The sequence below is a fragment of the Triturus cristatus genome, chromosome 8 (assembly GCF_964204655.1).
Source record: "Triturus cristatus chromosome 8, aTriCri1.1, whole genome shotgun sequence".
In the NCBI taxonomy this organism is placed as follows: Eukaryota; Metazoa; Chordata; class Amphibia; order Caudata; family Salamandridae; genus Triturus; species Triturus cristatus.
Window position 1 is genome coordinate 168,699,064 of NC_140591.1, and position 14,890 is coordinate 168,713,953.

The 14,890-nt window shown below is 44.1% G+C and overlaps 1 protein-coding gene across 1 annotated transcript in view; it reads right to left on the reverse strand.

Annotated features, from left to right (window-relative positions):
- Nucleotides 1–675: 675 nt before the first annotated feature.
- The window catches only part of GET1 (guided entry of tail-anchored proteins factor 1), a 362,252-nt gene continuing 348,037 nt past the window's right edge, over nt 676–14,890 (reverse strand). The window contains exon 5 of the mRNA XM_085621247.1: nt 676–1,684. Coding sequence (XP_085477373.1) covers nt 1,608–1,684 — 77 coding nt within the window. The 3' untranslated portion in view covers nt 676–1,607. The remainder of the gene's footprint in view (nt 1,685–14,890) is intronic.

A 14,890-nucleotide genomic window follows, 5' to 3' on the forward strand; every position in this document is an offset into this window, starting at 1 on the left:
TAGATGCATGATTTTGTAAAAAGAGAGCAGTGTGGTGCATTGATTAAGCTGCCACAGCGTCACAGAAAAGTGGTGGAACAGCGGTGCAAGCCTTCATAAATAAGGATCTCAATGTCCACTTCAAAGATAAGGATGACAATGATCCCTTTTGATGCGGGCCAAGGCTGATGTTCATATTGTTAGTCCTGCATGTAACGGCCACAAACTAAAAACATTTAAATGAAATACGACCAGCGATTGAGATGGATTCAAGCATTTTTATTTACCTCTGTTGTGTTGCTGCAAGGTCTTAGGTAGTCAGCAAGCGTCGGTTCTATTAATGTTAAGAACAAATTCAGGTGCTGAACACCTGCTCTGCATTAAGTGAGCTACAGCAATGAGTGACAGTGTCTTGAGGATGGTGCTCCAACTTCATAGTATGCGCCAGCATCAGACAGTTCGGAAAGAGTGTGGTAGTGATGTCATTTTGCTCAACATTAGGAAAGATGGAGGACATGTTGTTCTATGAAAATTTCTTATTTGCAACAGATATTCCTTAATGTACTGGGTGAGTGTATTACTAGGATCTACTTAAAAATGTATTCAGCAAGAAAGACACCAATCGGAACTCTTAAGCAACCATGCACCAATACATACCGTATTATATATAAATAATATAAGACTGTCACCAGGAGAAACTGTCTTTACTCGTTTATATTTGAAACCAGAAAATAATTACATAAACACAATAGTAGAGATGACAAAAGAAGAGAACACAGGTAAACGACATTCTAAACTGTAATTCCCCGATTTTTCGATCTGCCTTATCACGAAACTCGGAGTTTTGAAGTGCAAAGGAGCCAGATTTTAAGAATCTCACCATTCCAGAAATATCCAAGAGGATAAGCAACACAACTCGTCTGTAAAAGACGACAAGAACATACTTTATACCACATGCTGGGGTAAAATAGTCCTTACATAGCTTATAAACTGCAGATAAGCTGACAGCAAAACAATAACAGAGCCCATATCCTTAGCTGAAGTTCATGGTCCCCAAAAAATAGCGCCCCACAAGCTACTGCCATCAGTTTTTTGACGCACAGACCATTAAAAGCAAAAAAAGCAAAGTAACCATGCTGTTTTCATTTTTTCTTACAGGTCCCCGAATAAATACTACACAAATAAAAGAGTTAAGTCTGGAAAGCAATAAGGACTGTTTTGTTTTGTTGCTGAACACACCACCGCTTCTGGAAACGACTGTGACTTTTAACTTGCTTTTTAAAGTCATACTATGAGCATTTAAGACACATTATCAAAAACAAATTCACAGATCAATTACTTTGTTTGGTTGACACAAATATAAAACAGGGGAAGTTTCCAAACATCCATATTTCTAAAACATTGAGTGGGGGCACAATTATATTGTGCTGGGTCCGGGTAGTGTAATGTTGCTGATGCGGAGAACAACCGCTGTAGCATGATTTGAAAACCTGGTTCCTGTATCAATACATGTATTTAAACAAAACTGAATAATGCCTAAAATGTGTTATTTGATGGTGGTTGATTGCTTTGATGTGCTCAGTACGACTGCCAACTGGAATATTCACTAGGGCTCTGTGATTTCTTCCTTAGCAGCTGACAGGGTGAAGGAAAACGGCCACAACTTTGTTGCAAACCACAAGCCAACATGTAATTCCAACACCACCTGAAAGGAAATAACAGACACAACTGGTCAGTTTTCAAAATAAAAACAGGCTTCACCAAAATCCTCAGCTTAATAAAAAAAACATGCACCTTTAAACAAATAATGGAGGCCATAGAAAGACTGGCCTGACTTCTACCTGTCTCTTGAGTAGAAACATTGCAGCAGTCTGAAGCCTGAATGTTGCCAGAAATAGAATTGCGATAGGAAAAGGCAGCCACTGTGTAGGTGGTTGACTACTTGTTTGTATGCCTATGATTGGTCACGGTCAAGTCGGTGTTAGAAGGTAACAAAATGCTTGCTAAACTGCACCATGAAAAATAGTTGAATTGTATACTCATTGATTGCTGTGCGACCTGAGTCTGTTGTGCAGTGTCTGATCTTGTCGTAACTTGCAATTAATCCTGTCTAGGCTCTCTGAATGCCATATAAATTCATGCTCAACCTAAGAAAAGAAGATGTGGAACAAAAACCACCAATGTTCCAGGACCACATCGATACTGCCTACAGGACGTTTTCTCAAACAAGAGCTTCTTATATTCAATGGAAACCATCCTGAGCCACTAACATTATTAGTGTTGTAATTGTGACCACATCAGGCAATATTACATTAGTGGCCACTCTATGCAAGATTACCAGCCGTCACCTCAGTACATCGCAGGGTTATCATTAGCAGTAATGTAAAATACATCTTTGCCACTTTGGAATGCCTCTGCATGTGTAATACATGACAGCCATAGTTTCAATGTCTCAGGCACCAAGGTAATGATATTATTAATACATCTCTTGTATGCCACGTGATGTATCAATCAAATATCAGCCTTAAATACATTTTGAAAATTCAGTCCAAGCAGCTTATGAGTTCTGAAAGCTCTCATTCAGTAGACTTGGCTGCACATAGGAGAGCTACCAGTTGCTCACAAGCCGCTCATTGCAGGAGTGTGATCTATAGGATTCTAAATTCCATATATTTATTCTGCAGGTGTACAGGAATTTTACAGTAGGAAACCAACACTACTAGTACAGGACACTCATCTCAATTTTACCCCCTTGTGTGCACCAAGATTCTGGCCCCAGGGGGTTCCATTTAGTGGCACCAAAAGGTCCAACTTCCATCTATACCTTGACAATTGCTCCATTTTAGCAGCATCAAAGGTGGAGGTAAACTCTGGCTTAATCCAGACCCTCAAGACACCATACTAACTTAATAAATCTGTGAATTCTCCACAATCCTTCTTGAACCCATCCAGGAAGATCCAGGGTACAGACTCCAGCTTGACAAGAGGTTCCCTACCTTCCCTACTCCTTCATTACTAGCATAAGCATACTAATTGCAAGGACTTACAGGCATCCTGCATAGGGTTGGTTTTCTACACCATGCTCCACAGGCATTCCCTGCTGGTACAACTGGCAGCAAACAGGTACCAATTGCTGTAGAACTAGTTGAAGCCCATACCAGTCCATCCATGCCTGGCTGCGACTTGGGAATCATAGCTACATGTTCCCAATCTCATAGTAAGACGTCCCTTGTACCTGACCCCTCTGCAGCTCAATGTTACCACTGAATCCTCAGTTCATATGTGTAGTGCCCTATTGGGAACTCCTCATCAGTGCATTTTGGGACGCATCAGATGCATCCCTTCACATGAAACAGTTGGAAATGGAGATATTGTCACAGACAAGGAACCCTTTCCTTTTAAGAGTAGTGGTGGTCGACGACTTGTTACCATTATTTGCATGTTTTGTGCCAGACTTGGTTTTTGTTTTGTCTAAAAACCTAATAAAAAAGTTATATTTGAAAAAAAAGCTGTGGTGGTCTCCACAGGCAATACTATAGCCCTACTAAAGCCAGATCTCTGCCGGCTGACAGTGGCCATAACATAATGAGCCTTAAAGCAAACTGGAATAACTGAGCCAAGGCCCTGCAAACTCACTTATGTCAATTTTATCTTACTGACATCAAATACAGTTGGGGTAGAGGGAAGAAATATACAAGTACTTCACACCATAATTAGATATTGCATCTGTTTTTATATATTCTTATTTCAGATGTATTGTCACATTACATTCAGTCCAAGAACAGAATAATAGCTCAATACACATATACATTCGATAACATGGATTAATATGAATCAAAGAACTATAATTGCCAAAGCTCTGTAGTTGCCAAACTATAATTGTGAAAGCTCTGTACGCTGTTTGCTAAGCTCCTTCAGGGCTAGAAAGAAGGACGGAAAAGACAGCAAAAACAAATGAAAAGAGAATAAAAATATATCGAAGACTTTCTCGAACTACAAGAAGCATTGAATAATTAAACATGGTTTCAAATTTTTTCACAGTATTCTCTACACAAGTGTTAGAGATAACGCCAATAAGCCCCAGTTGGCCTGCTGTGCCACTTAGACATGAATGAAAGTAGGAAGGGAAAAAAAAGAGGAGGAGAACAAAATGCCCATCCATTATGATCTGACTCGCATGCCAATAGGCCCACGTAGTCGGCCATACCAATTTAGTTGACAAGCATTGAGAGTCGAAGGGAGAGAGAAAAAGGAAGGTAACAGAAATGCTACTCATTATGATCTAACTCAGAATCTCACCAAGCAATAAAGTCAAAGACCAAAGGGGGAAGGGTGGACTCGCCAAAATCAAAGCGCATATCTAATAAAACATCATAACGCAATCCATAAATTGGCGCAATATGGACTGTGGTTGGATCAGACCAACTACGGTATGACTTTAAACCTCAAGGCTGAAAAGAGAATATAATGAGTAGTATAATATCAACCCTACCGCACACAAATACGTTATGTCCACATGAATATCGCCATGATAATCTTACCTAAATACACATTCTGGCACATGCATCAACAATGCCATTTGCGATTCCTTAATAGCGAAAAATAAGGATTTGCTAATAAGGAATAGCAAAAGGCTATGCATGTAGAATTCGCTTACAAAATAGCGAATCCTAAACATTCCTTAATTGCTACTCGCAAATTGCGAGTCACAATTAAGGAATACCTCCCCATTGATTCCTATGGGCCTAGAGGCCCATAGGAATGAATGGGAAGACTTTCTCAATTTGCTAATCTCAATTAGAGAATCGCAAATTGCTCATGCTATTTCAAGGGTGCCAGGGTGTCAAAAAGACACCCTGTTGCACCCCTGAAATCTGCATATGAATACATCTTGCACACACACATGCCCCAAGGGCATGTGTGTGTGTAAAATGGAACTTTGAAAAATGCACTTTAGTGCATTTTTCAAAGTTTTTGCAAATTACCATGAAGTTCAACTTCATGGTAATTTGCTCCCCCTATTAGCGAAATCGCTAATTTTTTAACTTTCATGCATTGCATTTAAGGAATCTCAATTTGTGATTCCTTAAATGCAATAGCAATTTAAGGAATCGCAATTTAGAGATTCTTTAAATTGCGATTTTTGCATTTGGGATGATGCATCCCAAATGCAAAAATCCCAGTCGCAAAGGGGCAGATTCTAAGAATCTGCCCGTTTGCGACTGGTTTTTGCTTTGATGCATGTGGGCCATTGCTTAAGTAGTACTCGATACATCAGAGAAAAGATGAAATTTAAGTTATAAAAATGAACTGAACAAGACAAACACAAATATAGTCGATAACAGTATAAAGCGCCACAAAGCATCAATCGCTAATTTAGAAAGCCATTCGCTAAAAATTGTCTAAATCTATTGCACCATGTACATCTTTAAGACATCCCACAAAAGAAAAGAAAGAAAGAAAAAACCTGTATCTGCAACCCACCCATGCATCCAAAAGTAATTGTGCACATGACTTCCACGTTATACAGAAGTAAAGGTGTACCAAAGCATACTGCCATACCGGTGACCACCACTAATCCAATCTTAATCGTTAGCTGATCATATCTAATGTGCAAACACAATCACAAATGGGCACATGTATTCGTTAGAATAAGAAAAAATACTATAGCAAAACAAAGATGAGACCCAGACATAGAAACTAGATATTTAGAATGATACCATGAACAGAAACTGACATGATCAGCTAACCCCCATATGTTGTTACTTACATATAAATAGCGCGTTTTCACTTGTCTTCAAAAAGAGAAATATGCTGGCATTTTGTTCCCAGTTACAGTTAGAAGCACGCATATAAGCTTTCTAAATAATGCTACAACTAAAAGAAAAGCAAAAAAAACTAAAGAAGAAACAAAACTACTTAGTCTCGCACATAATATTAGCGTGAAAATTACCCAAAAACTAACAATGGATAAGGTGTTCCCATGTACTGCTTACTTACAGTTAAAACTGCGCATTCCCGCCTGAGCCTCATAAACGTAAAGCATCAAAAGGAGAAGGAGATTTTTTTTATAGTCCCTTAGGGTCAAATCATTGTTAACAGCTTTAGCAAAAGCCCCATATTTGTGCACATATATTTAAAAGTGACTAATCCCAATCCAAGATCAACAGTAAAACCCAGACCGGAATGAGAAGACAGAAGGGGCTAACCTAACCTGCTCCAACTTCTCCAAGGATATGATGAGTAAGTACATATGGTAACACCCGAAAGCAGGGTTCCCAGGTGCACATGGCTGCTAAATAAACATCTTGAACAATTCAACTTAAGAAGCCATACAATATCAGAAAACGAGACACCAGGAACATTTTCCCTTAAAGGTCAAAAGTTAAACCATAGTGCCGCACTGACTACGCCCTTGCAATCGCAATAATTTCTCTTAGCATTATTGAAAAATAATTCATTAAAAAATCAATTAAACTAGAACAAGCCGAGTCGAGGATCAACCCCCCGATCAAATCTTTCTTTAAAAGTTAAGTGCTGAACCATTATGCCACGCAAGCTTTTCCCTTTGGATCATGTCTGGTTAAGTTTACAAAAAGAAAACCTAATGATACACGGTGAAAGACACCAAATTCTTAAAGGCATAGATACAAGGTTTCTGAGGAAAGACAGTTGAATCAAAAGACCAAATCTAGGCTTGAACTACTGGGAGGCTACCATCATCATACACAGTGCTGAAACTTTGTGCCAATAGGGCTTTGGGCAGAAGCCGACCAACAGGGAAGGGTGGTCCCCTGGAGGAATTGAGGGGATAGATTGCAGTTTAGATGACTGGGCTTCTTGAGCTGCATCCGTTAAAGGATGTTCCCATGGGTCTATAGTAGTCATTTGGCATAGGAGAATTTTTCTGCAAGGAATTCTGTTGTGGAGTCGAGATAGGAGTAGCATTCACCTTTAAATTATAGTTGCAGAGTCTCCACAGGCTAGGTCTCTAAGCTTCGTATGACACCCTGAAAGGTGTGCTAGTTCATGAGGTGCTCCTGCTGCTGACTGAAGCTGGGCGTTTGGGGCTGTTTGCTGAATGGGGCTCGTTTGTGCAGTGGGTGCGGCCGGTGAGGCAGGCATCCGGCGAAGTAGTGGCAGCCATTCTGGAATGCTCTTCGTCGCAGGGTCAGGTGTCGGCTCAGGTGAGTGTGAGGGGCCACACGTGGAGCAGCCTCTGCAGCACAGGGAGGGAGGGCCGCGGGACATGAGAGGCGTAAGGAATGAAGTAAAGGGGTGGGGAAGGGTGCACAATAGCTGCCAGTTGGGGGCCCTTAAAGGCGCTTCGGGCCGAGGCAGCAATACGAGGACAGCCAGTATTGTCCAGTCGGGTGGGGAAGGGGAGGAGCACCTACAAAATAGTGACTGAGCAGGCAGGCCTATCAGTGGGAGGGAGAGATGAAGGTCAGGTCAGGGGCATAGATTTAGTGGAGGAGCATGCCTATGAGGCTGCGGATGCTCTGTTGGTGCCCTTAGTGAGGCAGGCACAGTTTGGGCACAAGATGGAGATTGCATTGGGCACAAGAGAGAGGGCTAATGGGGGGGGGGAGGGAGATGGACAGGCCCTTTAGAGGACAAGGATAAGGAGGAAGATAGTAGTTCAGAGTCCCCCAGGCTATCAACGGGGGAGGGGTGGGATTTGGGGAAACAGGCCCTAGAAGAGGAGCTTGGGAGATGGCAGACAGTGGCACCTGCAGAAAATGAGGACCTTTGGACAGGCAGGCATAGTGACCGCCATGGGACTTAGTCAGTGAATGACACCACACAGGTATCACAACGCGGGAGGGCATCCGCAATTGTTTCTGCCATACTCAAGTGGAGTGACAGTGAAGAGACGGAGATTGAGTGGGGGACCACTTCTCGCAAACCCCACAGGGTATATATGCTAGGCAGAATAGAAAGGGGGGGTCAAAAGATTGGGTGGAGCGACAGGCAGTACAGTTTCTGGGGAGGGAAAGGACCAGGATCAGGCAGCAGTTTTCACAGGGCCTACTTTCTTCATTGCAGGTGTGAAGCGCACTGCAGGTCCCGGCCCTGGGGGAGCGGTGTGCGGCTGGCATACCCCAGGGAGAAAAGAAGGCGTGGCCCAAAAAGGTCAGTTGAACTGCCTCGTGGGACCCAGTGACATATGGCACAAGAAGGTCCAGGGAGGCCTCGCCATGGCAACCACAGGAGCGGAGTGCAGCATCTTTGGCATGAGAGAAGCACCGGTCAAGACGGCCCGCATCGAAAGAACGCCCCAGAGGGTTTGGTACAGCCCCATAGTAGATAGCAGAAGGTGGCACTATTGTAGGGCAACATGAGCCACAAGGTATGGCTGCTATGTGAAGTAGTCCTAAGGGGCTCACGTGGCATGAAGAGGTATTGGATCATGGGGACAACAGTCTTGGAGAAGGACAGCATTCCATTTACTACTCGAACACCCACATGATTTTCCATTGCTAGGTATCTATTTTGAGGGTTCCTGGTATGTGGATAAAGCCCTCCCAGTGGGATGCTCAATTTTGTGAGCTCTAGTTGAGCGTTTCAGCGCTTTCCTGCAGTGGCTTTTCATCCGAGGAACGGGTCACAAGAAGGTGACACACCATCTCGATGTATTTTTCATGATCACGGAAACCAGTTCTTTGGACTGCCAGCATCTGCTGGTAAGTTTTCAGGAGCTCATGGAGGACGTGGAGGTCCTCTTGGCCCTGGAGAAAATGGTGGTACCGGTGACCAACATTTCATTTTAAGGAAATGAGTTGGATTCGGTGGCAATGATAGCACGCCTTCCACATAAAAAGAGGTTAGGAATGCAAGTGCTGTTGGACACTATGCTGGCAAAAACAAAAGTCACAGTCAGAGAGGTACAAATGATCTTGGAGCACCTGAACTTTGCATGCAGCGTGGTGCGGGCAGGTAGAACATTTTGCAGGAGATTTGGTTTCGCATTCTAGGGGCTTTCTCTTCCACACCATCATGTTAGGTTGTCTGTGGGTCGAAGGCAGATCTGCGGATCTGAAAGAGCTTTCTAGACTCATTCAATGGCATTCCAATTCAGACACAGCAGGATTTTGACTGGGATGTGCAGATTTTTCCGGATCCATCAGGCTTGGTTTTATTATTTGATTGGCAGGGATGCTGGTGTGCGGAGGAATGGCCAGACTGATGGAAAAATGGAGGACGAATTATTGAATTTCTTGAGTTTTTCCCATCAGTAGTACCTGTCACATTGTGGGATGCATGGTTACAGCACAGGAAGGTACTCTTCAAAATAGACAATATGGCTGTGGTTCAGGTGGTTAAGAGGCAGTCAGCAAGAGACACTCAGGTCCTTTAGCTGCTGAGGGTGTGTGTGCTTGAATGTTTGCAACAGGACATTCTGCTTAGAGCCAGGCATGCACCAACTTTTGGACAATGACATTGCGGGTACTTTGTCTCATTCACAGTGGGAGACGTTCCATGGACTGGGCACGGAGGCGGACAGGGACAGAACTCGGATGCCACCGGAGTTATAGACAGTGGGAGACAGAGGAGGTGTCAGCTGGTTGTAGGGTCCCTGGCAGTGTCTATGCCCAAGGCACATTACCAGGCCTGGGGAGAATTTTTGAGCTCAGGAGCTCGTAGCCGCCAGGGTGAATGGGAGATTCTCCAGTATTAAATTTTTCATAGATTCACATGCTTGTATCTTCCCCGTCGTCATGGTGGGAGTCTCACGGTAAAAGAATAACCATAGCAGTAAAAGAAAAAACTGCCTAGAAACCATAGAAAAGTATATCCTTGGGTAACCACTTATCCTCATTATGTGGCCCAAACAACAGCCAATCAGCTGCCAGCCCTGAGATACACCATCCCCAGCAGAGCCACCATACCTCAGAATTCCAACCGCCGTCGTGTGAGAAGGAGTCTCCCTTAGCCTAGCTCAGTTTGTTCTTTGCTGAACTTTTGACCTTCAAATGTTGGAAGTGAGGTACTGTTTTCCCCTATATTCTATTCAAAATGTCTGAAAGCTCTAAAAAGAGGCTTTTCAGATCTTGCAGATCGTGTGGGAAAGCCAGATTATTTTCTGAGGATCCCTACATTGAGTGCTTGTACTGTCTATACCCTAAGCACGTCCTAAAGGAGTGCAAGCATTGTCGCACCTTCTCTGCAAAGACACTTAAAGACAGAGAAGCACGCCTATTATTATGGCTTCAAAAAAAAGTAAACCACAGACTCGGAATCTGATGGAGATTCTAAAGGACATTCCTCCAAGAAGCATAAGAGGGAGTCCTCTGAGGAGAAAGTGGGAAAAAAAAGACAAAAATCTGGAAATTCTAAAGAAAGTGAGGCATCCTCCTCTTCTCTGACTCATACTCCACACTAAACCACCTCGGAGACGAAGGCTCCGTCGTTGCTGCCGTCGTCGAAGTCTAAAGAAATGCCTGTCAGCACGCCGACGAAGGCGTGGATGACTCCGACGAAGATCACCTCGTCGAAGACGACGACAATCTTGACGACGACTGCGTAGGCGGCGGCAGTTACGATGACGACGCTGTCGATGGAGAGTGTGAGACCATCGTCGACGACAACATCTACGCCGTCAACTATCCCGTCGACGGTGACGGTTTTTAATTACCGACAACGAAGTCCTCCACATTCATTTCAATTAAACGATTTGCTCCGTCGACAGACAAGAAAGCGGAGTTTTCCACGCCAAAAATGTCACTGCTTCTTCCAGCCACATTCTGGATTGTCAGGAGTCTGAGGAGGAAGGGCCTTATGGAGTAGCCTATAGTCCCTCTCAACTGCACATTAAAAGTCAAGAGTCAGACGAAGAAGAATTCCAGGAAGTACAGGAACAATTCTCCTTTAAAGATCGCCCAGTACAGGGTTCTAAGCGCTATGAATCTTTCCATCAAGCTTACAATTATAAGGAAGAGGAGGAAGTGAACCCCAATGCCCAGGAGGAGTCAATGTCAATACCTATATCCCTAATATCTGATTTGAGGTACATGATAAACAGCTATTATCGCCGTTTTCCAGATGACAACACTCCGGCCTCCACCACAGCAAATATACCACAGACAGTGGTGCAGGCTCCAGTAGTTAAACCTCCACTTCCAGTGCAAAGAGTAGACACCCTGAAAATAATAACTATTCGGGATGACTTCGTGGAGAGTGATCACGAAGATCAAACAGAGGAAGGAGAGATTCTCCAAGATGACATCGTAGGAGACGAATGGGATCAATATGTTGTCCCAACATCACCTTCACCATCGGAGGATATTGCCAGTTTCCATGATCTGATGGAAAAAGCCTCGAAGAGGTTTGAACTTTCATTGCCCGTGAAGGAGAATGAATGTTTTCTATATGATTTCAGGGAAACATCTCGAAAATCTGTAAGAACTATCCCGATAATTCAACATATATGGGATGAAGGACTAAAATTTATGAAAAATCCGGCCTCAGTGCCAGCCTCAATTCCAAAAACTTGAGAAGAAATACCGTGCTCCTGAGACATCACCAGCGTGCCTTATAGGACATCCGCGTCCTGAGTCGGTTGTTACGCAGGCAGTACAGAGACGCTCCAAAAATCCGGTCTCTGCCTGTTCAGCTCCTCCTGACAAGGAGGGTGAGAGGATTGATGGCGCCGGAAAGCGCTTTGCAGTGATGGCAGCAGCTCCCATCAAGGCAGCAAACGCACTGGCACTCGTCAGCCAATACAATAGACAAATGTGGTCGGATATCGCACCAATTCTGTCTCATCTTCCGGATGACAAGAGAGAAGAAGCGGCTACAATTCTCCAGGACGGAGCTAGAGCAGCGTCGGAGTCCACTGACATAGCCATGGACATCGTATCAGTGGGCTTCAGACAGATGGCTGGAGCAGTGACGCTCCGCAGGCAAGGATGGCTGAAAACTACATCTTTCAGACCCGAAGTCCAAGCTAAAATCGTGGACATGCCCTTTGATGGGGAGAGCCATTTTTTCGGGAAGCACACTGACGAGGCGCTTTAAGTGATAAAGTCGGACACGGACACAGCAAGAGCTCTGGGGTCCCTACAGCAGGGCCGTTGTCAGTCCTTTCGTGGTAGAGGATCGAGAGGACAATTCCATCAGCGATCCTCCTTTCAGTCAAACAGGTACCAACCTTACCAACAGCAGGGGTACCGTCAATTCTCCAACAACCAGTCATATCGGTCCTCTAACACCTCCTACCAACAGCAGGCTAGGAGAAAACCTGCTGCAAGAGGAAAGACGGAAGACTCCGGTCGGAGACAGTGACGATCCATTACCTCTCTCCTTATTTCAATCATTGGCAGTCAATAACATCGGACAGATGGGTGTTGGACATTATACAACAAGGCCACACCCTAGAATTCATACAAAAACCTCCAACTCGACCTCCCAGTCACAGGAAGTCTTAGCTCTTATTGTGAAAGGAGCAATAGAAGAGGTTTCCCCAGAACAACAAGGGAAAGGATTCTATTCGCACTTTTTCCTTATGAAGGAAAAAGCAGTCTACCAAATGGAGACAGGTAATGGACCTCAGAGGTCTGAACAAGCACATAAGAAAAATTTCATTCCGCATGCTGTCTCTGCAGGAAATCCTCCAATTATTACGCAGAGGAGATTACATGGCATCATTAGACCTCTTGGATGCGTATTTCCATATCCCAATTCACAGAAAGCACAGAGAGTATTATGCGGTTCGCAGTGGCGGGTCGCCACTACCAATTCAAGGTGTTACCCTTCGGCCTCAGATCTGCACCAAGGATTTTCACAAAGTGTATGACGCCGGTGGCGGCGCACTTGAGACAGCAAGGCCTCCAGATCTTTCTATATCTGGAGGATCGGCTGATAAAAGGTGCATCGTACCAGGAAACGCAACGGCCCCTAGTAAGTTGCATGGATCTATTCCAAAATCTAGGGCTTCGGATCAACAAGGAGAAGTCTTCCCTTATCCTGGCACAGTGATTTCAATTCCTTGCAGCAGTGTTAAATACTCAGGAAGCGAAAGCATACCCGTCGGAAGAACGCACACAAAAGATTTTGCGACTGACAGCAACATTAAAATCAAAAAGGTCCACTTCAATCAGAATCTTCAAATCTTTGCTGGGAATGATGTCATCCTGCATCCCATTGGTCCCCAACTGTCGCCCGCGCATGAGACCACTGCAAAAATCTCTAGACAAGCATTGGGTTTAAGCCCTGGGTTCATTCGAGGACAAACTCAGTATCAACACTCAGATCAAGTGCTCACTGTCATGGTAGGGCATCAGGGACATCTTATCAAAGGGTCTCCTCTTCGAACCTCAGTCTCCCAGTTACGTCATGACATCAGACGCCTCCTTACAGGGTTAGGGAGCACACTTGCAGGATCTAGAGATTCAGGGTCATTGGTCAACTCAAGAGGCAACAATGCACATGAATCTGTTGGAATTGAAAGCGGTATTCTTGGGCCTTCAAGCCTTCCTTCCCTGAATACGCAGCTCGCCGGTTCTAGTCAGGACCGACAGTATGACAACAATGTTTTACCTACTGAAGCAAGGTGGCACGAAGTCAAAATCCCTTTCAGCTGAAGCCCAGGAAATTTGGAACGGGCTCTTACAGCACAACATCTCTCTGCAGGTAGAGCATGTTCCTGGAGTGCACAATACAAGGGCAGATTACCTAAGCAGATCACCTTCCATCTGCCACGAATGGGAAGTGAATCACGAACAACTCCTACGAATATTCAGTCTATGGGGCAAACCGAAGTTACGCTTGTTTTCAAATCAACACAACAAAAAATGCAAACATTTCGCGAGCAAATTTCCACAAGCAGGATCGCGGGGAAATGCTCTGCACCTTCGCTGGACAGGGATGTTTGCATATGCGTTTCCCCCATTCCCTCTAATTACGAGTATACTAAGGAAAATGAGGTTGGACCCATGCCACATCATTTTGATAGCCCCGGCTTGGCCGAGACAGTTCTGGTACACGGAACTCCTCCAATTGTCAGTGGAACCCTGAGTGCAATTCCCAGTAATTCAGGATCTAATTTCCATGAGACAAGGACAGGTTCTTCATCCAAAATTGACCTCTTTAAACTTGTCAGCTTGGAACCTTATGAGCATGAATTTCAATTGTTTGATATTCCTCAAGAATGCCGAGAGATACTAACAAAACCTATACAGCAAAATGGAAGAGATTTTGCAAATGGTGTTCAACACAAGCTTTACATCCTTTTAAATCTTCACCAGAGCAAATACTTCCGTATCTACTACACCTAGCCAAGGCCGGTCTTTCTCATGCATCAATAAAAGTACATCTTGCGGCTATCTCCAGATACCGCAGGACACCAGATCGTCCATCGCTTTGGTCTCAAATACTGATTAAAGAATTCCTAAAAGGTCTGTTCAGAGTGTACCCACCAGTTAAATATCTGCCGCCTCCTTGGCAGCTCAACACGGTTTTGTCTCAAGTCATAAAATCTCAGTTCGAACCGATTCACAAAGCTGAATTGCAGTTTATATCATGGAAAGTAGCTTTACTTCTTGCCCTAACTTCAGCCAGGAGGGTCCGGGAGATCCAAGCATTTTCGGTTGCGGAGCCTTTCATACAATTCAAACAGGATAAAGTAATTCTCAGGACAAACCCAAAGTTTATTTCCAAAGTCCTACGGCTTTTCATCTCAATGAACCAATTGTGTTGCTCACATATTTCAAAATCTCTGCACACGTTGGACATTAGGAGATGCCTCAAATTCTACATTGACCAAACAAAATCTTTTCGGAAAACAAACCAGCTACTTGTAGCCTATGCTGGGCCCAGGAAAGGTTTGGCCCTCTTAAGATCTTCCATTTCTAGATGGATTGCATCTGCCATCGTTTTATGTCATGAAAAAGCAGGAAAACCTTTGCAC